This window comes from Periophthalmus magnuspinnatus, chromosome 23 (assembly GCF_009829125.3).
Source record: "Periophthalmus magnuspinnatus isolate fPerMag1 chromosome 23, fPerMag1.2.pri, whole genome shotgun sequence".
Taxonomy (NCBI): Eukaryota; Metazoa; Chordata; class Actinopteri; order Gobiiformes; family Gobiidae; genus Periophthalmus; species Periophthalmus magnuspinnatus.
In genome coordinates this window covers 15,715,998-15,736,902 of record NC_047148.1, presented here as the reverse complement: position 1 = coordinate 15,736,902, position 20,905 = coordinate 15,715,998, and the positions used below count along the sequence as shown (strand labels likewise).

At 38.1% G+C, this 20,905-nt stretch overlaps 2 protein-coding genes across 3 annotated transcripts; one reads left to right on the top strand and one right to left on the bottom strand.

Moving 5' to 3' along the window:
• Window positions 1-1,088: 1,088 nt before the first annotated feature.
• Window positions 1,089-18,950, bottom strand: LOC117391323 (peptidyl-glycine alpha-amidating monooxygenase-like). Of its 2 annotated transcripts, XM_033989102.2 has the most exons (16): window positions 18,647-18,950; window positions 17,741-17,824; window positions 17,575-17,621; window positions 17,434-17,501; window positions 15,408-15,510; window positions 15,206-15,323; window positions 15,004-15,118; window positions 14,852-14,909; window positions 14,679-14,766; window positions 14,211-14,302; window positions 14,025-14,108; window positions 13,852-13,900; window positions 13,720-13,787; window positions 13,261-13,341; window positions 13,118-13,194; window positions 12,176-12,283 (listed from the first exon to the last, which is right to left on the bottom strand). In XM_033989102.2, exons 6-16 carry the CDS (start codon window positions 15,295-15,297, stop codon window positions 12,176-12,178), a joined length of 912 nt encoding a protein of 303 aa, XP_033844993.1. In that variant the 5' UTR covers window positions 15,298-15,323; window positions 15,408-15,510; window positions 17,434-17,501; window positions 17,575-17,621; window positions 17,741-17,824; window positions 18,647-18,950. The 2 variants fall into 2 exon arrangements, with proteins under 2 accessions (XP_055087992.1, XP_033844993.1); XM_055232017.1 differs by lacking the exons at window positions 12,176-12,283; window positions 13,118-13,194; window positions 13,261-13,341; ... (4 more) ...; window positions 17,575-17,621; window positions 17,741-17,824 and adding exons at window positions 1,089-1,132; window positions 1,996-2,186; window positions 2,272-2,375; ... (3 more) ...; window positions 3,782-3,830; window positions 3,949-4,032 and having other exon boundaries at window positions 18,647-18,687.
• Window positions 18,920-20,904, top strand: pomk (protein O-mannose kinase). Its single transcript, XM_033989099.2, has 3 exons — window positions 18,920-19,070; window positions 19,530-19,811; window positions 19,900-20,904. Exons 1-3 carry the CDS (start codon window positions 19,059-19,061, stop codon window positions 20,668-20,670), a joined length of 1,065 nt encoding a protein of 354 aa, XP_033844990.1. The 5' UTR covers window positions 18,920-19,058; the 3' UTR covers window positions 20,671-20,904.
• Window position 20,905: the final 1 nt, after the last annotated feature.

Genomic DNA, 20,905 nt, shown 5'->3' with positions numbered 1-20,905 from the left:
TTGTAGTACAGTGAACTCATTGTCATGTTCAAGAAACCAATTTGAAATGATTGGAGCTTTATGACATGGTGCATTATCCTGCTGGAAGTAGCCATCAGAGGATGGGTACATGGTGGTCATGAAGGGATGGACATGGTCAGAAACAATGTTCAGGTAGCCCGTGGCATTTAAACGATGCCCAATTGGCACTAAGGGATCTAAAGTGTGCCAAGAAAACATCCCCCACACCATTACACCACCACCACCAGCCTGCACAGTGGTAACAAGGCATGATGGATCCATGTTCTCATTCTGTTTACGCCAAATTCTGACTCTACCATTTGAATGTCTCAACAGAAATCGAGACTCATCAGACCAGGCAACATTTTTCCAGTCTTCAACTGTCCAATTTTGGTGAGCTCGTGCAAATTGTAGCCTTTTCCCTATTTGTAGTGGAGATGAGTGGTACCCGGTGGGGTCTTTTGCTGTTGTAGCCCATCCGCCTCAAGGTTGTGTGTGTTGTGGCTTCACAAATGCTTTGCTGCATTCCTCGGTTGTAACGAGTGGTTATTTCAGTCAACGTTGCTCTTCTATCAGCTTGAATCACTTGGCCCATTCTCCTCTAACCTCTAGCATCAACAAGACATTTTCACCGACAGGACTGCCGCATACTGGATGTTTTTCCCTTTTCACACCATTCTTTGTAAACTCTAGAAATAGTTGTGCGTGAAAATCCCAGTAACTGAGCAGATTGTGAAATACTCAGACCGGCCCGTCTGGCACCAACAGCCATGCCATGCTCAAAATTGCTTAAATCACCTTTCTTTACACTTATAAAATATCTTGGATTTTGGCTTGATGAAAACTTATCCTTTAAAAAAACATGTCTCAGAATCATGTAACAGTTTAAAATTGACATTATTATTTTATTAGAGACTCAAATATTGTATTCCAATAAATAACAGAAAAGAAATAGTGCAAGCAACGTTCCTCTCCATACTGGATTATGGGGATGCGGTGTACATGCAGACTTCAGCCTCTACTTTGAAACTGTCGGATCCACTCTTTCACTCTGCCCTTCATTTTAATACCGGGGATGGATTTAAAACCCATCACTGTATTCTCTATGAAAAAGTGGGTTGGTCATCACTATCTGTTAGAAGAGAACAGCACTGTATGAAATGTATCTATAAATTAACATGCATGTTAATCATTGATACTGGAACATTTAATACCAGATCACATGACTATATAAGTCTAAGGACTAACTGCACCAGAACTGAGATGGGAAAGAGGGCTTTTAGCTGTTTTGCTTCACAAAAATCCATTACACTCAAACAAAAAGCAAAACTGGATACGGTCGTGACACTGTCACAATTTAGTAATCAGATAAACAACTTTTATACTGTACACACACCTGCACCTGGTTTTAAATGTTTTATATGGGCTTGTTTGTTTCGTTTGTTTTTCTGTTTGTATTGTATTTTAAAAGGGTGCCCATGAAAAAGAGAGCCCAAGTGCTCTCATTGGGTTCCCCTGTATAAATAAATATACATAAATAAAATAAATTGAACCTGTGTAGCTACATATAGTGTTTTTGTTTGATAGATGCACTGCACATTATGCAGTTGCAGTACATGAATAACAGCTTGTTGTGAATTGGTCACTTGCTGTGTCTTTGCAACGTTACCGCCAATGTAGTTATGATTATGAAGTAATGTGTGACTTGTTCACAAACTGCATTTACGTGAGCCATGATGACATAGTAACAATTGTTTGCGAGGAAAGCTAATCATTATTAGCAACTTATGAGTTTACCAGCATAATGCAAGCAAAATAGAATCGACGCTGACAAGATTGTACATTTCTAAACAAAACCTGATCCTTTCTATTAGTGCCGATTCTATGATATTAGTGATTAGTAGTTTCACCTGGGCTCTATCTCCATTAATTATTATTGGCCTATAAAAAGGTTTTGATGTCATTTGAAAACCCAATAATATGAGAAGTACCTACCCGAATCTCCCTTGTGTGTCATAGAATGCATTAGGTTTGGTGGCACATTAATAGCGACATTGGCCTCAGCTGGGATTTCCTGGAACAACTCTTTTGAGTCTGTTTTCATGCAGTTGAAGAAGGGGATTGCGTGTTTCCTGTCCATGTAGTACATTATGTAAAAATTGCACATCTCATCATCAAAACCATTACTGCACCAGGAACAGACACAAGAGCATTAGCAATCATAACCATAACACTTAAAATACAAAGAAAACATTAAAAGAAAGCATTTACCCAAAATAGGTGTTAGAGGTTCTCCCTTCACCAGTAAAAACACATCTGACTGCAAGTGTGTCACCATATTTAACTTCCACATCCTTATTAACTGGATAAAAAACCTGTAAACAGCAATATTAAGGGTTAATAAACCAAATACTAGTGGATGCCATTTTTTACTTGCCCAGACACCCACATCTACTTGTCTGTTAAAACAAAAGAATACTTCATTTAAATTAAGGTCAAATTAACTTGTTCAAATATATGGACAGGTCTACACAAACATGTGTTTTTTTGCAGATAAATACGAACATAAAAAATGTGACAGTAACATCTATTGTCTAGGTGCTGTCATCCTATAGAAAAGCCATTGTGACAACATGCACTTTCATTACACACAGTATTGTGTGCAATGTATTTGTATTTGCTTTTGGGATGTAGTGTTGTTTGAAGAGATTTTCACTTGCTTTCACTTCCATTTCAAATATTTTAGCTGTAGTACACTTATTATTATTGCAGTGAACAACACTGGACATAAGAAAAAAATAGCTTTATGGCGGACAATCAATCGCTCAGTTTGCCAAACAAAATAATTAGTTATTATAAATGGGGGATACACTTATGTTTCTGTATTTTACTTGCCCATTCGGGCAACTAGGCAGAGGGGAGGACTTTCCCGGAACAAACCTTTAATTGCCCCGGACCAGCGGACAACCGTTAATGTCGAGTCCAGTATGTATGTTATAGTTTAACAAAGAATACAAGGAAAAACATAATATGACTACATCATACCTGTGGAAGCTGAGGGGACTGTCTCCCAATCAATGTCCATTTCCCATCTCTGACCCTGTAGCCACTCATCACTTTACCTAAAGCACAAACAGTTATGTGCACTGCTGAGGGTTTATGTGTGCAAATCCATACCTACAACTTACCAAGGCCGTGAGTGCGGGTCCTGAAGGCAAACGGGTACATGGGGTATGAAGTGTAATTACAGGCAGAATCCACAATTGTAACTGTCAAAGCAAAGTGAACTAATTGTTTTTTGTCAAGGCAAATGTGGAAGCTAAACATATAAACAAAGTTAAAGTTAAAGCTACAATCTTCCATGTCTCAAGCATTTTCACAATATCACGATAATGATAATAGCTAAAACTAATACATTAGTTGTTATGGAAACGCATAATTGGAGCGGCTTCATTTATTTAACACAAGCGCTCCAGCAAGACATGTAATTGTAAAGCCTTTTGTAATTGTAAAATTTCAGTGCCTAACCATACTAAAACCATGTAATTAGCAGTATTTGATGCAGGTTTTTAAATGAAACATTCAATGCACAGCCACAGTATGCAAATGACCATTAAAAATGTTATTATAGAAATATGTCAACCATTACCAATGTTTCCAGGGGGAATGACTGCATCTACTGTCCTCAGAAGATATATACCAGCAATAAATGGCTGCCTAGTAAAAAAGAGAAATACTACATAGTTTAACAAAATCTTTACCAACAATCTAATAATCTTACGGTTTAGTTGTCAGAGTCATTGAGACTCCCGAGCAATCCTTATGATGGTCTGTGGGACAAAGCAGAAATTTCATTTCTTTGTTCTAGACATATGAAACACGTGTTCATTAAAATGTCTGACCCTACTTTCTAAAGAAATGAAAAGAGAGATAAAAGCGTATAGTTACCTTTAAAAGCAGTTACATCAGTGTAATGCACTTTTAGCACAAAGTAGGAAATGTTTGAATGCCCTCCAACTTTAAACCCAACATCTACAAAAAAAAGACCAAATGATGTATGTAAACATTTGTTTTTTATTTTTTATATATTAGATTGCAATGATTAGATTAAAAAATAAATAATGATTAGTATGACCTTTTGGAAGTTTGGTTTGTGGTGCGTTCAGAAACCAGACATACATAACAGAGTACTCATCTTCACAGATATCTTGTGACATGCCACAATCCCTAGAGCCACAGAGCTCGACAGATAAGTAAATTCAAATAAAGAAAAAAAAGATTTATAGTTATTACACTACAATAGTTGCAATGTCAACAACCACATTGAACTGAATGTTACTAAAGCTGGTTGCAAAAGACTATTTCCTCAGATTGTATGGTTGGTTGTCTTAGTAAAAGCTGATATATTTTGGGTTGTTTTAAATGTTACAGCAAGTCATGGAAATTTGGAAAAACTAATGAGCGTTGCTTAAATGATTAACTCAAAAAAGGACTTACTATTGCCATTTAAAGCTATTGTTCACTGCATACAGTTCAAGGACATGGAGAGGTACTGTAGGTGTTGAGGCTTACCAGTAGCCACTTGTAGAGACAGGATTCTGGCAGCCAAACAGTACCATGTGATGAACTGTGTCCATACTGGCATAAGGAGTAAAGTCCACTGAGAACAGAGTCAATACAGCAAATATTAACATCTCCTCAAACAATAAATATGAAAGAAAATGAAAGTAAAAACAGATACTGACAAATGTAGACCTCTTCATTTGTTGGTACAGGAAAGGCCATGCAGAAGAATGTGCTCGGCTGAAAAACATGTACCACATAAGGTATATCAGATTGTGAATTCAAACCCAACATCTACAGGATGCAACTGTAAATGAATGCTGCAATTACTTACATGAGGGGGAACAACGCCTGGCATTCGAAGATCTACTGTGAAATTGTTGGAGTTCCCCCTGAACTGAGGCTGTTGGGATACTGGCTCACAGCTTCCAGGTACATTTTGATCAGATCTGGGAATTAGTACAATAATTTTAAACATGTATTGCATTAGGAAAATTAATTACAAACAAATAAAAAAATAAAAACAAAATGCAAACCTTTTAGACTTGTGGAGTTGATCAGTTATCACCAGGCTATGTGTGACACAGACGACAGCCAGTGTCATCAAGCAGCAAACATTAAGACTCATTTTGCCTCTGCAGCCTTTTCCCTCCACTGGATTATAGATGCAGAAAGGAGGCAGCTTATAAGAAGTCACTGAAAAACCAAACACACAAGGGAGGCCTGTCTGTTGTTTACCTGTTATCCTGGATGTTGTGGGATTCGACTAAAACATGTGATCACAGAGTCTTCACTCATTCATCATTCAGTTTGGTTACCTTCATAAGCAAGAATATGCAAACTGTAAAAGAGGAAAATGACAAAGCATATTTCAGTTATTTCCTTCCTCATGATTTCTTCTTTTTTTCTTTTTATTTTTTAATCATCTGTCTTTCTTTCCTTTCTCACTTTTCCTTTCTTTGCAAATGTATTTCTTCTTTTTGTGAATGATTTACCGATACTCATTGTTATTATTACAGTTATTACTACTCTACGTCTCATTACCCCTCTATAAATCACATGGACTGATGGATTTGAAAGGAAAAAAAGGTTTCATAAATCCCTCAGATGTCCAGATCTAATCCAAAGTAAAAGCAGAATCTAAATCTGTCAACTGGACAAAAAAGAGTAAAGACGCTTTCCTGCTTATCCAAGCTTCTTCTTCAGTTCTGGTCAGATTGCTGGTGGACACTGCCTAATATCGAACAGTTATACAGTTATATTTCCCAACAGTGTGATAAGAAGTGACCCATTGTAGTTTTTTCTTCTGATGAGAAGAAAAAATGTACCACACATTTCATGTTAATCTAGATGTTAGCCAGTCGGCACATTGGCTCCAATGACATTAAACTACAACGCTCTGAGGTGTTGGAAAATGACTTCAAATTGCTTATAGACACAGTCCTAAAGTCCGGAAAACAATGCGTAATGTCTGGTCCAATTCCATCTCCCAGTTTGGATGACATGCTCACTGCGCCTCACCATCCACACCTGCAGCATGAGCTTGTGGTCATGCACGCCCTTCAGCCCCTAAATGCCCTTCATGATCTGTTCAAGATGCTTTCTAAAGTGGAAAATTATGAGGCCTTAATAATGGGTGATATAAATATTAATTGCATGGAGAAAGATTCTGAAACTCTGACCTATGCAATGGCCTAACACAATTAATTTCTATTTTGACTACACCTGACCCTACAACTTTAAATAAAGACATACTCATTAATGTAATCTTGACAAACCCCATAATTATGAGGCAAATGGTGTTTTTCCACTTCATTTTAGTGACCATTGTAAAATTGGTTGTATTCAAAATACAAAAGTGAAAAAGATGCATTCCATGCGTAAAGGTTAGAAGATCATATAAACATTGCAGTGAGCAGGCCTTTATCTCTGACCTGTATGACAGTGATATCAGGGACAGGCCAATACAAACATGTGTTTTTCATATGGATATGAACATAACACAAAATGTGACATGAACATCTATTGTCTAGGTGCTGTCATCCTATAGAAAAGCCATTGTGACAACATGCACTTTCATTACACAGTTTTGCCCTTTACAAAGAACAGTACAATGCATTGATACACTCATAGGCCTGTATTTGCTTTTAGGATGTAGTGTTGTTTAAATGGATTTTAAGGGATTCCATATCTGTCATCAATTGTGTAACATACCTTATTATTTACTTTCTATCTGTTAACCCCTTACCATTCCGGGTTATTTTGGTGAAATTGCCTTTGTTCTGGCCTCTCCAAATTAAAATGATAACCATTATTGAACCCTCAGTAGTATATACACAAGTTTGGGGTCTTTGTAAAGGTAACACCCTATAGCAGTGGTCGGCAACGTCCGGCCCGCGGGAAAATGTTGGCCCTTTGCCAATTTATTTTGGCCCGCGAGAGGATTTTGGACTTTCTTCCGGCATTGATTCTTTAATACTGTCATGATCCGCTCCGTCTGCTCCACGTTTTTCCTCCTGTCCTGCTCGTTCCCTCCCTCACCTGCCGAGCTGGGCTGAGCTCCTGGCTCCTCCTGCGCGCACCTGCAGCTCATCAGCGCGATCACCACCACCTGCTGTGTATAAGAGGAGGCAGGACCAGACACTCAGGGCGAGATCATCTGCGTTTCTACACCCTGTTCAGTGCCGGTTCATCTTCGTATCAGCCTCATCCCGTTCGGTGCCGGATCGTATGTGCGTCTCCACCCAGCTTGCTGGACCGTCTCAGCTCCAGCGCTCCCGGCTCAGCTCCGACCCTGCTTCCACCCTGCTTCCCAGCCCTGGTACTGTCTGTTTTATCTCTGCATTCCGCGACCCCGGACCCTGGTTAGCACTCTGCGTCCTGCCCTGGTGCTGCCCGCATCGTCATCTCCGCTGCGCTCCACGTTCCGCTCCTGGATCCTGGTCCGTGCCTCACCTCCTGCTCACTGCCGGATCAACCCTCGAACTGCACCATTTGTCATTTCTTTAATAAATACTGTAAATATTCCCCGAGTCTGCATCCTTTGGTCCGCTACACCCACCGTTACGACAAATACCAAGTTATGTGGGCACTGCTACGGGCATTCCACTGCCCATGGTGTGCATGTAACACAACATTAAAAGCAAACAATGAACTGGTGTGTATATACACCTTCACCAGTCAAAATCGTGGCTAACTGTTTTTGGACATCTGGTGAGGCAAGTGTGCAGACTGCGCGCAGCTCAAGGAATGTGTACCCGTTACGCTATAGCCTTCTTGCACTTCTGTGGTTAGTTATTCAAAATTCCCTATTTTATTAAAATAAATCACTTAATCACAAAACTGTCAAAATACTCAGTTTGAAGATTTCTTTTAACCGGGGTGGGGACTTGCTTTTTGTCCGCATGTCAGGTTTTATTGTTCCCGACCTTTGCTCATGTTTGACACAACATAAATCCACTTAGCCATGTCAATTTTAAACATTTTTCATTTACGTTGTGATTTTATCACGATCCTTGCTGCACTTGGCATCATCCAAGTCCTACAGCTCTCCCACAGTCGTGCGTAAAGGTGCAGGTCATTACGGCACCAAATGCGGAGTAAGGAAGCCGTTAGTGCGGTATTACGCACGACTAAAAGCCTGTCGTAGTTTAACCTTCGAGGCAGAGCTAAATCGCAGCGATGGTCACAAGAAGACAGCGTGAGAAAAGAATTTTGATGGAGAGATTTGACGATAAGCAATAATTACGCAGCTTCCTGGTTCAAGTAACCGTCTTAGAAAGATTTTATCCTTGTTTAAATCCACACATTTTAACCACAAAAGTATTAGTTTCAATTAATATCATGAGACAAAGACCTGAATAAATGAGGTAAAACCTTAAAGTGAAAAGTTTTTCATAGCTCTACCCGATACTGTGCGCCTTTAGTATCCATATTACCATGTTCAACAAAGGCATAATTCTTACCAAAACCATAATAAAAGGAGCAAAAGCTTTTGCCCGAGGATTTTTTAATTGGCTGTTTTAGGTGAGTTAAAATGCATGTAATTCATATTTATGTATTTATAAATATATGTAAGCCAATACCTTTACCATCTGGCCCGCCACCTGTGGGCGCTGAAAAAAATTGGCCCGAAGCCAAGCGAAGTTGCCGACCCCTGATATACAGGTTACTGTATTGAGTTTAACCTCTCTCAGGCCCCTTCCCCCGACACTCACCCAGTTTTAGAAACAGACTTTCACTTCCACATAACACATCGCCTTTCAAATATTTTAGCTGTAGTACACTTATTATTATTGCAGTGAACAACACTGGACATAAGCAAAAAATAGCTTTATGGCGGACAATCAATCGCTCAGTTTGCCAAACAAAATAATTAGTTATAAATGGGGGATACACTTATGTTTCTGTATTTTACTTGCCCATTCGGGCAACTAGGCAGAGGGGAGCACTTGCCCGGACCAAACCTTTAATTGCCCCGGACCAGCGGACAACCGTTAATGTCGAGCCCAGTATGTATGTTATAGTTTAACAAAGAATACAAGGAAAAACATAATATGACTACATCATACCTGTGGAAGCTGAGGGGACTGTCTCCCAATCAAGGTCCATTTCCCATCTCTGACCCTGTAGCCACTCACCACTTTACCTAAAGCACAAACAATTATGTGCACTGCTGAGGGTTTATGTGTGCAAATCTGTACCTTACAACTTTCATCGTGCGTAAACCCTTGTTGGAAGTTTATCTGAACAAAATGCTCCAAATTCTCCATAATGCATAACGCACTGGTCACTCATTCACGCACAGCAGCCTACACTCTCATAAAGTGACAACTTTATTCTCGTAGTACTATGACTTTATTCTCATAAAATTACGACATTTTCAGATTTCGACTTTATTCTCGTAAAATTACGTATTTAATGCTGAAATGCTACGACTTTATTCTCGTAGCACCCGCATAATTTATTTTATTTAACTGACCCTTATGCTCCGTCGTTGAAGCCTCATGAGGCATTGAACCACTTGAGCCAGTTTGTTCGAAAAAGGGTTCATTTCTCTTAAAAAATATTCAAAATTGAACATTTTTCCCTTGTTGCTGTTATTGTATGCTGTTCTTCAAAAAATGTGTATTGTGGACTATGCAACCCAAAATGTGTTGTGTTGACTGTGGGGGCCATTGTAGTACAGTGAACTCATTGTCATGTTCAAGAAACCAATTTGAAATGATTGGAGCTTTATGACATGGTGCATTATCCTGCTGGAAGTAGCCATCAGATGATGGGTACATGGTGGTCATGAAGGGATGGACATGGTCAGAAACAATGTTCAGGTAGCCCGTGGCATTTAAACGATGCCCAATTGGCACTAAGGGATCTAAAGTGTGCCAAGAAAACATCCCCCACACCATTACACCACCACCACCAGCCTGCACAGTGGTAACAAGGCATGATGGATCCATGTTCTCATTCTGTTTACGCCAAATTCTGACTCTACCATTTGAATGTCTCAACAGAAATCGAGACTCATCAGACCAGGCAACATTTTTCCAGTCTTCAACTGTCCAATTTTGGTGAGCTCGTGCAAATTGTAGCCTTTTCCCTATTTGTAGTGGAGATGAGTGGTACCCGGTGGGGTCTTTTGCTGTTGTAGCCCATCCGCCTCAAGGTTGTGTGTGTTGTGGCTTCACAAATGCTTTGCTGCATTCCTCGGTTGTAACGAGTGGTTATTTCAGTCAACGTTGCTCTTCTATCAGCTTGAATCACTTGGCCCATTCTCCTCTAACCTCTAGCATCAACAAGACATTTTCACCAACAGGACTGCCGCATACTGGATGTTTTTCCCTTTTCACACCATTCTTTGTAAACTCTAGAAATAGTTGTGCGTGAAAATCCCAGTAACTGAGCAGATTGTGAAATACTCAGACCGGCCCGTCTGGCACCAACAGCCATGCCACGCTCAAAATTGCTTAAATCACCTTTCTTTACACTTATAAAATATCTTGGATTTTGGCTTGATGAAAACTTATCCTTTAAAAAAACATGTCTCAGAATCATGTAACAGTTTAAAATTGACATTATTATTTTATTAGAGACTCAAATATTGTATTCCAATAAATAACAGAAAAGAAATAGTGCAAGCAATGTTCCTCTCCATACTGGATTATGGGGATGCGGTGTACATGCAGACTTCAGCCTCTACTTTGAAACTGTTGGATCCACTCTTTCACTCTGCCCTTCATTTTAATACCGGGGATGGATTTAAAACCCATCACTGTATTCTCTATGAAAAAGTGGGTTGGTCATCACTATCTGTTAGAAGAGAACAGCACTGTATGAAATGTATCTATAAATTAACATGCATGTTAATCATTGATACTGGAACATTTAATACCAGATCACATGACTATATAAGTCTAAGGACTAGCTGCACCAGAACTGAGACGGGAAAGAGGGCTTTTAACTGTTTTGCTTCACAAAAATCCATTACACTCAAACAAAAAGCAAAACTGGATACGTTCGTGACACAGTCACAATTTAGTAATCTGATAAACAACTTTTATACTGTACACACACCTGCACCTGGTTTTAAATGTTTTATATGGGCTTGTTTGTTTTGTTTGTTTTTCTGTTTGTATTGTATTTTAAAAGGGTGCCCATGAAAAAGAGAGCCCAAGTGCTCTCATTGGGTTCCCCTGTATAAATAAATATACATAAATAAAATAAATTGAATCTGTGCAGCTACATATAGTGTTTTTGTTTGATAGATGCACTGCACATTATGCAGTTGCAGTACATGAATAACAGCTTGTTGTGAATTGGTCACTTGCTGTGTCTTTGCAGCATTACCGCCAATGTAGTTATGATTATGAAGTAATGTGTGACTTGTTCACAAACTGCATTTACATGAGCCATGATGACAAAGTAACAACTGTTTGCGAGGAAAGCTAATCATTATTAGCAACTTATGAGTTTACCAGCATAATACAAGCAAAATAGAATCGACGCTGATCAAGTCCTTTCTGGAGAGGAAGGCCGAAGATGTGTCTGAAAGTAGTTTGGGTCATGTTCGTACCAGTCTGAGCACAGTGGACGCGCACAGCGCTGCAGTTGCAGTTACACTTCAAGCCAGATGTGGCAAACTAGTACAAAAACTCTAACTTGCGCAATGCTCTTTTAAGACTTATATGACGGAAAGCACTGTACGTTGTCAGACCCTTTTTTTCAAAAATACATTTACAGGGTGTCCAAAAGTCTCCAGTCTCCATCTCCATTACATTATTATTGGCCTATAAAAAGGTTTTGATGTCATTTGAAAACCCAATAATATGAGAAGTACCTACCCGAATCTCCCTTGTGTGTCATAGAATGCATTAGGTTTGGTGGCACATTAATAGCGACATTGGCCTCAGCTGGGATTTCCTGGAACAACTCTTTTGAGCCTGTTTTCATGCAGTGGAAGAAGGGGATTGCGTGTTTCCTGTCCATGTAGTACATTATGTAAAAATTGCACATCTCATCATCAACACCATTACTGCACCAGGAACAGACACAAGAGCATTAGCAATCATAACCATAACACTTAAAATACAAAGAAAACATTAAAAGAAAGCATTTACCCAATATAGGTGTTAGAGGTTCTCCCTTCACCAGTAAAAACACATCTGACTGCAAGTGTGTCACCATATTTAACTTCCACATCCTTATTAACTGGATAAAAAGCCTGTAAACAGCAACATTAAGGGTTAATAAACCAAATACTAGTGGATGCCATTTTTTACTTGCCCGGACACCCAGATCTACTTGTCTGTTAAAACAAAAGAATACTTCATTTAAATTAAGGTCAAATTAACTTTTTTTCATATAAATACGAACATAACACAAAATGTGACATGAACATCTATTGTCTAGGTGCTGTCATCCTATAGAAAAGCCATTGTGACAACATGCACTTTCATTACACACAGTTTTGCCCTTTACAAAGAACAGTACAATGCATTGATACACTCATAGGCCTGTATTTGCTTTTGGGATGTAGTATTTAAATGGATTTTAAGGGTTTCCATATCTGTCGTCAACTGTGTAATATATCTTGTTATTTATTTTCTATCTAGTAAAGGAAATGTGAGCTTTATGTGAGTATGTACAGGTTACTGTATTGAGTTTAACCTCTCTCAGGCCCCTTCCCCTGACACTCACCCAGTTTTAGAAACAGACTTTCACTTCCACATAACACATTGCATTTCATATATTTTTGTTGTAGTACACTTATTATTATTGCAGTGAACAACATTGGACATAAGCATAAAATAGCTTTATGGGTGGACAATCAATCGCTCAGTTTGCCAAACCAAATAATTAGTTATTATAAATGGGGGATACACTTATGTTTCTGTATTTTACTTGCCCATTCGGGCAACTAGGCAGAGGGGAGCACTTGCCCGGACCAAACCTTTAATTGCCCCGGACCAGTGGACAACCGTTAATGTCGAGTCCAGTATGTATGTTATAGTTTAACAAAGAATACAAGGAAAAACATAATATGACTACATCATACCTGTGGAAGCTGAGGGGACTGTCTCCCAATCAAGGTCCACTTCCCATCTCTGACCCTGTAGCCACTCACCACTTTACCTAAAGCACAAACAGTTATGTGCACTGCTGAGGGTTTATGTGTGCAAATCTGTACCTACAACTTACCGAGGCTGTGGGTGTGGATCCTAAAGGCAAATGGGTACATGGGGTATGAAGTGTAATCACAGGCAGAATCCATATTTGTAACTGGCAAAGCAAAGTGAACAAAGTTTTTTGTCAATGCAAATGTGGAAGCTAAACATATAAACAAAGTTAAAGTTAAAGCTACAATCTTCCATGTCTCAAGCATTTTCACGATATCATGATAATGATAATAGCTAAAACTAATACATTAGTTGCTATCGAAACGCATAATTACAGCTGCTTCATTTATTTAACACAAGTGCTCCAGTAAGACATGTAATTGTAAAGGCTTTTGTAATTGTAAAATTTCAGTGCCTAACCATACTAAAACCATGTAATTAGCAGTATTTGATGCAGGTTTTTAAATGAAACATTCAATGCACAGCCACAGTATGCAAATGACCAATGAAAATGTCATTATAGAAATACATCAACCATTACCAATGTTTCCAGGGGGAATGACTGCATCTACTGTCCTCAGAAGATATATACCAGCAATAAATGGCTGCCTAGTAAAAAAGAGAAATATTACATAGTTTAACAAAATCTTTACCAACAATCTAATAATCTTACGGTTTAGTTGTCAGAGTCATTGAGACTCCCGAGCAATCCTTATGATGGTCTGTGGGACAAAGCAGAAATTACATTTCTTTGTTCTAGACATATGAAACACGTGTTCCTTAAAATGTGTTAAAATGACCCTACTTTCTAAAGAAATGAAAAGAGAGATAAAAGCGTATAGTTACCTTTAAAAGCAGTTACGTCAGGGTAATGCGCTTGTAGCACAAAGTAGGAAACGTTTGACTGCGCTCCAACTTTAAACCCAACATCTACAAAAAAAGAGCAAATGATGTATGTAAACATTTGTTTTTTATTTTTTATATATTAGATTGCAATGATTAGATTAAAAAATAAATAATGATTAGTATGACCTTTTGGCAGTTTGGTTGGTGGTGCGTTCAGACCCCAGGCATATATAACAGAGTACTTATCTTCACAGATATCTTGTGAACTGCCACAATCCCTAGAGCCACAGAGCTCGACAGATAAGTAAATTCAAATTAAGAAAAAAAAGTTATATAGTTATATATTATAGTTATATATTATAGTTATTACACTACAATAGTTGCAACCACATTGAACTGAACCACATTGAACTGAATGTTACTAAAGCTGGTTGCAAAAGACTATTTCCTCAGATTGTATGGTTGGTTGTCTTAGTAAAAGCTGATATGTTTTGGGTTGTTTTATATGTTACAGCAAGTAATGAAAATGTGGAAAAACTAATGAGCGTTGCTTAAATGATTAACTCTAAAAATATTTACTATTGCCATTTAAAGCTATTGTTCACTGCATACAGTTCAAGGACATGGAGAGGTACTGTAGGTGTTGAGGCTTACCAGTAGCCACTTGTAGAGACAGGAGTCTGGCAGCCAAACAGTACCATGTGATGAACTGTGTCCATACTGGCATAAGGAGTAAAGTCCACTGAGAACAGAGTCAATACAGCAAATATTAACATCTCCTCAAACAATAAATATGAAAGAAAATGGAAATAAACCCAGATACTGACAAATATAGACCTCTTCGTTTGTTGGTACAGGAAAGGCCATGCAGAAGTATGTGTCCGGCTAAAAAACATGTAGCACATAAGGAATATTATATTGTGAATTCAAACCCAACATCTACAGGATGCAACTGTAAATGAATGCTGCAATTACTTACATGAGGGGGAACAACGCCTGGCATTCGAAGATCTACTGTGAAATTGTTGGAGTTCCCCCTGAACTGAGGCTGTTGGGATACTGGCTCACAGCTTCCAGGTACATTTTGATCAGATCTGGGAATTAGTACAATAATTTTAAACATGTATTGCATTAGGAAAATTAATTACAAACAAATAAAAAAATAAAAACAAAATGCAAACCTTTTAGACTTGTGGAGTTGATCAGTTATCACCAGGCTATGTGTGACACAGACGACAGCCAGTGTCATCAAGCAGCAAACAGTAAGACTCATTTTGCCTCTGCAGCCTTTTCCCTCCACTGGATTATAGATGCAGAAAGGAGGCAGTTTATAAGAAGTCACTGAAAAACCAAACACACAAGAGAGGCCTGTCTGTTGTTTACCTGTTATCCTGGATGTTGTGGGATTCGACTAAAACACTTGATCGCAGAGTCTTCACTCATTCATCATTCAGTTTGGTTACCTTCATAAGCAAGAATATGCAAACTGTAAAAGAGGAAAATGACAAAGCATATTTCAGTTATTTCCTTCCTTTTTATTTTTTAATCATCCGTCTTTCTTTCCTTTCTCACTTTTCCTTTCTTTGCAAATGTATTTCTTCTTTTTGTGAATGATTTACCGATACTCATTGTTATTATTACAGTTATTACTACTCTACGTCTCATTACCCCTCTATAAATCACATGGACTGATGGATTTGAAAGGAAAAAAAGGTTTCATAAATCCCTCAGATGTCCAGATCTAATCCGAAGTAAAAGCAGAATCTAAATCTGTCAACTGGACAAAAAAGAGTAAAGCCGCTTTCCTGCTTATCCAAGCTTCTTCTTCAGTTCTGGTCAGATTGCTGGTGGACTGCCTAATATTGATCTGTTATACAGTTATACTTCCCAACAGTGTGATAAGAAGTGACCCATTGTAGTTTTTTCTTCTGATGAGAAGAAAAAATGTACCACACATTTCATGTTAATCTAGATGTTAGCCAGTCGGCACATTGGCTCCAATGACATTTAACTACAACGCTCTGAGGTGTTGGAAAATGACTTCAAATTGCTTATAGACACAGTCCTAAAGTCCGGAAAACAATGCGTAATGTCTGGTCCAATTCCATCTCCCAGTTTGGATGACATGCTCACTCGCGCTCACTGCGCCTCACCATCCACACCTGCAGCATGAGCTTGTGGTCATGCACGCCCTTCAGCCCCTAAATGCCCTTCATGATCTGTTCAAGATGCTTTCTAAAGTGGAAAATTATGAGGCCCTAATAATGGGTGATATAAATATTAATTGCATGGAGAAAGATTCTGAAACTCTGACCTATGCAATGGCCTAACACAATTAATTTCTATTTTGACTACACCTGACCCTACAACTTTAAATAAAGACACACTCATTAATGTAATCTTGACAAACCCCATAATTATGAGGCAAATGGTGTTTTTCCACTTCATTTTAGTGACCATTGTAAAATTGGTTGTATTCAAAATACAAAAGTGAAAAAGATGCATTCCATGCGTAAAGGTTAGAAGATCATATAAACATTGCAGTGAGCAGGCCTTTATCTCTGACCTGTATGACAGTGATATCAGGGACAGGCCAATACAAACATGTGTTTTTCATATGGATATGAACATAACACAAAATGTGACATGAACATCTATTGTCTAGGTGCTGTCATCCTATAGAAAAGCCATTGTGACAACATGCACTTTCATTACACAGTTTTGCCCTTTACAAAGAACAGTACAATGCATTGATACACTCACAGGCCTGTATTTGCTTTTAGGATGTAGTGTTGTTTAAATGGATTTTAAGGGATTCCATATCTGTCATCAATTGTGTAACATACCTTATTATTTACTTTCGATCTGTTAACCCCTTACCATTCCGGGTTATTTTGGTGAAATTGCCTTTGTTCTGGCCTCTCCAAATTAAAATGAAAACCATTATTGAACCCTCAGTAGTATATACACAAGTTTGGGGTCTTGACATCGACAATCGACAATCGACAATCGACAATCGACAATTGTAACTGTCAAAGCAAAGTGAACTAATTGTTTTTTGTCAAGGTAAATGTGGAAGCTAAACATATAAACAAATTTAAAGTTAAAGCTACAATCTTCCATGTTTCAAGCATTTTCACGATATATCGATAATAATAATAGCTAAAAATAATACATTAGTTGCTATGGAAATGCATAATTAGAGCTGCTTCATTTATTTAACACAAGCGCTCCAGCAAGACATGTAATTGTAAAGCCTTTTGTAATTGTAAAATTTCAGTGCCTAACCATACTAAAACCATGTAATTAGCAGTATTTGATGCAGGTTTTTAAATGAAACATTCAATGCACAGTCACAGTATGCAAATGACCAATGAAAATGTCATTGTAGAAATACATCAACCCTTACCAGTGTTTCCAGGGCAAATGACTGCATCTACTGTGATCAGAAGAAATATACCAGCAATAAATGGCTGCCTAGTAAAAAAGAGAAATATATAGTTTTACAAATTCTTTACCATATTGAAAAACAACAATCTAATGATCTTACGGTTTAGTTGTCAGTCATTGAGACTCCCGAGCAATCCTTATGATGGTCTGTAGGACAAAGCAGAAATTTCATTTGCGTGTTCTAGACATATGAAACACGTGTTCATTAAAATGTCTGACCCTACTTTCTAAATAAATGAGAAGATGGATAAAAAATGTATAGTTACTTTTAAAAGCAGCTGCATCACGATAATGCACTTGTAGCACAAAGGAGGACATTTTTGAATGCCCTCCAACTTTAAACCGAACATCTACAAAAAAAGACCAAATGATGTATGTAAACATTTGATTTTTTGTTTATATATATATATATATATATATATATATATATATATATATATATATATATATATATATATATATATATATATATATAAAATAAAAAATATATATAAAATTTGAGGTCAATATCTATAAAAATTAGATTTTTACACTAATTTTATCATTAGTAAATCCAGGCCTCTCCAAACCTATCCAAATGAAGATATTTGGAGAACGTTTGGAAAAAATGCAATAACTTTTCAATACTTCCACCCACAGACATCAATGAGGCTCTACTGAAAACTTGATATTGCATATCAAAACACAATATAAAATGTATATTTGTATATAAAATATAGTCAAAACAAGTGGTGTGGGTCAAAATAAATATATATTTACAAACCACACACTGCAAACAGTGAACAAACACAAACTGAAAACTGAACACGATTACTGTGTGTGATTAGAGCTTTGTTTGTGTGGGTGGCGTAGAAATATGTGTACATTGCTGTAAAGTTGTAACATAAAGGCGACAGCCAGAACGTTAAAGGGTTAAAGGAAATGTGAGCTTTATGTGAGTATGTACAGGTTACTGTATTGAGTTTGAGGTTAACCTCTCTCAGCCCACTATATATATATAAATAAAATTATGTGCATGAGGCAAGCAAGTATCGGAGTGAAAAATTGTCATTTTGATTTTAGCGGTTCCACGATGTTTAGGGGAGGAGCTGAAAATGATGACGTTGCAATTATTAGATTATTATTACTGCTTGTAAAAAATGGCGTTGTAAAAAGTGTGTAAAGTGTAATACCTGTTCGCAGCAGCTGCCTTCGGAACCTCTCTGAGATGCGACGGTCGTTTGTGATAAAAACTGTCGGCCCGAGACTTTCACAATAAAAGTGTATAAAATCTGTATTCGGAGGTATACGTTATAACTCATTTGGTCGGGAGGTGTGACTCATTTAAATCCTTAACGTGTGTTGCGCATCTTTGTTTCAGTGAATTTAAAATAAAAACCAATTTATTTTACAAAATGAATGGAGAGAAGTTAAAGTGGAATTTTGTCATGACTCTTGATCTTGTTGTGTTATCTAGACCGGAAGTTCCGTCGTGTCGACTTCCGTGTGTCTGTAAACAAGCTACGAAAAGAAGCATAGAGAAAGAAGTCATTGCTACTTTCTTTTACAACTTATGGGTGGTAAAATGCCAAAATATGTACTTTGATGCAGTTCCAGGTACGTTACCAATATAGATGGTTACAAACCCATCCAGTAATCAATAATAGAGTCAATACTTACTGTGTCAATACTTACTGTGCTCTCAAGTACACAAACTCCTGTCCAATGTTTTGTTACTGTTTGCGTTTTAAACAGTAGCCTACTGCCTCTTTTGTGATCCTGTTATAACACATTTTCTAATATTGTTTTCTGTACAACGTCATATGACATACTGAAAAAAATGGAAAGTGCGCTGGTCTAATTTAAAATTGCAATGCATTCCATACATTGCGAAAGCCTAGGTGTCCCTGGGCTTCTCGTTCTAAACAGAGTTTTATTTTCCATTCATATTTCCAACCTAATAATACACCTCCTTGGCTTCTTTTTTTTATTTTATTATTTTTTTATGCCTCCTTTAGCAACGTTTTACTTATTATTTGTGGTTTACTCAGTCAGGTCTTAACATTTGTGTTTTAGATGCAGAGTGCCACCAGTCGCAGCAGTACCAGGCCCATTTCCCACAGTGTCTTGGCTGTGGTGGTGTGCCTTGTTGTTTTACTTTTATGCAATGTCATCATCTACTTTTACCTGGATTTGCTGTACAACAGTAATGGACAACAGGTGTCTTCTTCCTCTGGCTGCCGACCAGGATATTTTAAAATGGCCACCATGAAGAACTGCACTCCATGGCTTCAGTGTGCAGAAATAAATAATGAAGTACGCAGGTTAAAGCTTATTGGCCAAGGAGCAGTAAAGCAGGTATAGCTATTTTTTGCATCATATCTCTGCATACCACTATTCTGTATCCATATCTACATCTAAATATATAATTTTTGTATTCCCCTAGGTGTATCTGGCAGAATGGAGAGGTCAGAAGGTAGCTCTGTCCATCTTAACTTCACCTAAATACTCAGAGGATTTTCTCCATGGTTTGTCCATGTTGCGAGCCCTGCAAGGTCCCAAGGTCGTTCAGCTGGTTGGCTTCTGCGTCCAGGATCATGTCTTAGTGACAGAGTACCACCCTCTTGGCTCACTGCTTAACCTGGATTTGGTGCTTTCACAAGCTCACTACCTTAAACACAACACATGGCAGGTGCGTCTCAGGCTGGCTATAGACTACGTCTCCATACTCCATTACCTCCACACAAGTCCTGCTGGGTGCCGTGTGATGTGCGACTCCAACAGTTTGGAGAAAACCTTGTCCCAATTTTTGCTGACAAATGATTTACATCTTATAGTAAATGACTTAGATGCTCTGCCAGAAGTGGACAAAAACAAGAATTTATTAGCAAAGTGTGGGCACCGGGAGCTATCTGGGGACTTTGTTGCTCCTGAGCAGCTGTGGCCTTTTGTTAAGGATGGCAAGCCTTTCTCAGATGACCTTATGCCAGGGTACGATGAAATGACAGACATTTGGAAGATACCAGAAGTGACACAATTCCTGATGGAAAGAGTATCTGGGGGTGATTTAGTTCACTTCCATCTTTTTCAAATCCACAAAGAATGCAAAAAAAAGGACCCAAAACTTCGGCCGGTGGCTCAACAAGTTTTACATGTGTACAAAACGGTTTATAGCAATATGGTGAGGGAGAGCTCAGGTGTAAGAGATATGCTGTGATGTAAGATAACACAATGCTTTAATAATTATAAATGGAGAATATGTAAATAAGTTTTGTATGTAGTCGGTTTAAATAAATACAACATACTGTTAACAGTAAAGACAAGTTTTAATTTACAATCAGGACCGCACAAGGCTATGGCTCTGAGACATAGACCGCTGTTGGTTGGGAGCAGGAGAGACAGAAAGAATAATGTTGCCCAGATAAAGAAGCTGGCTTCGGTAAAGATGAGCC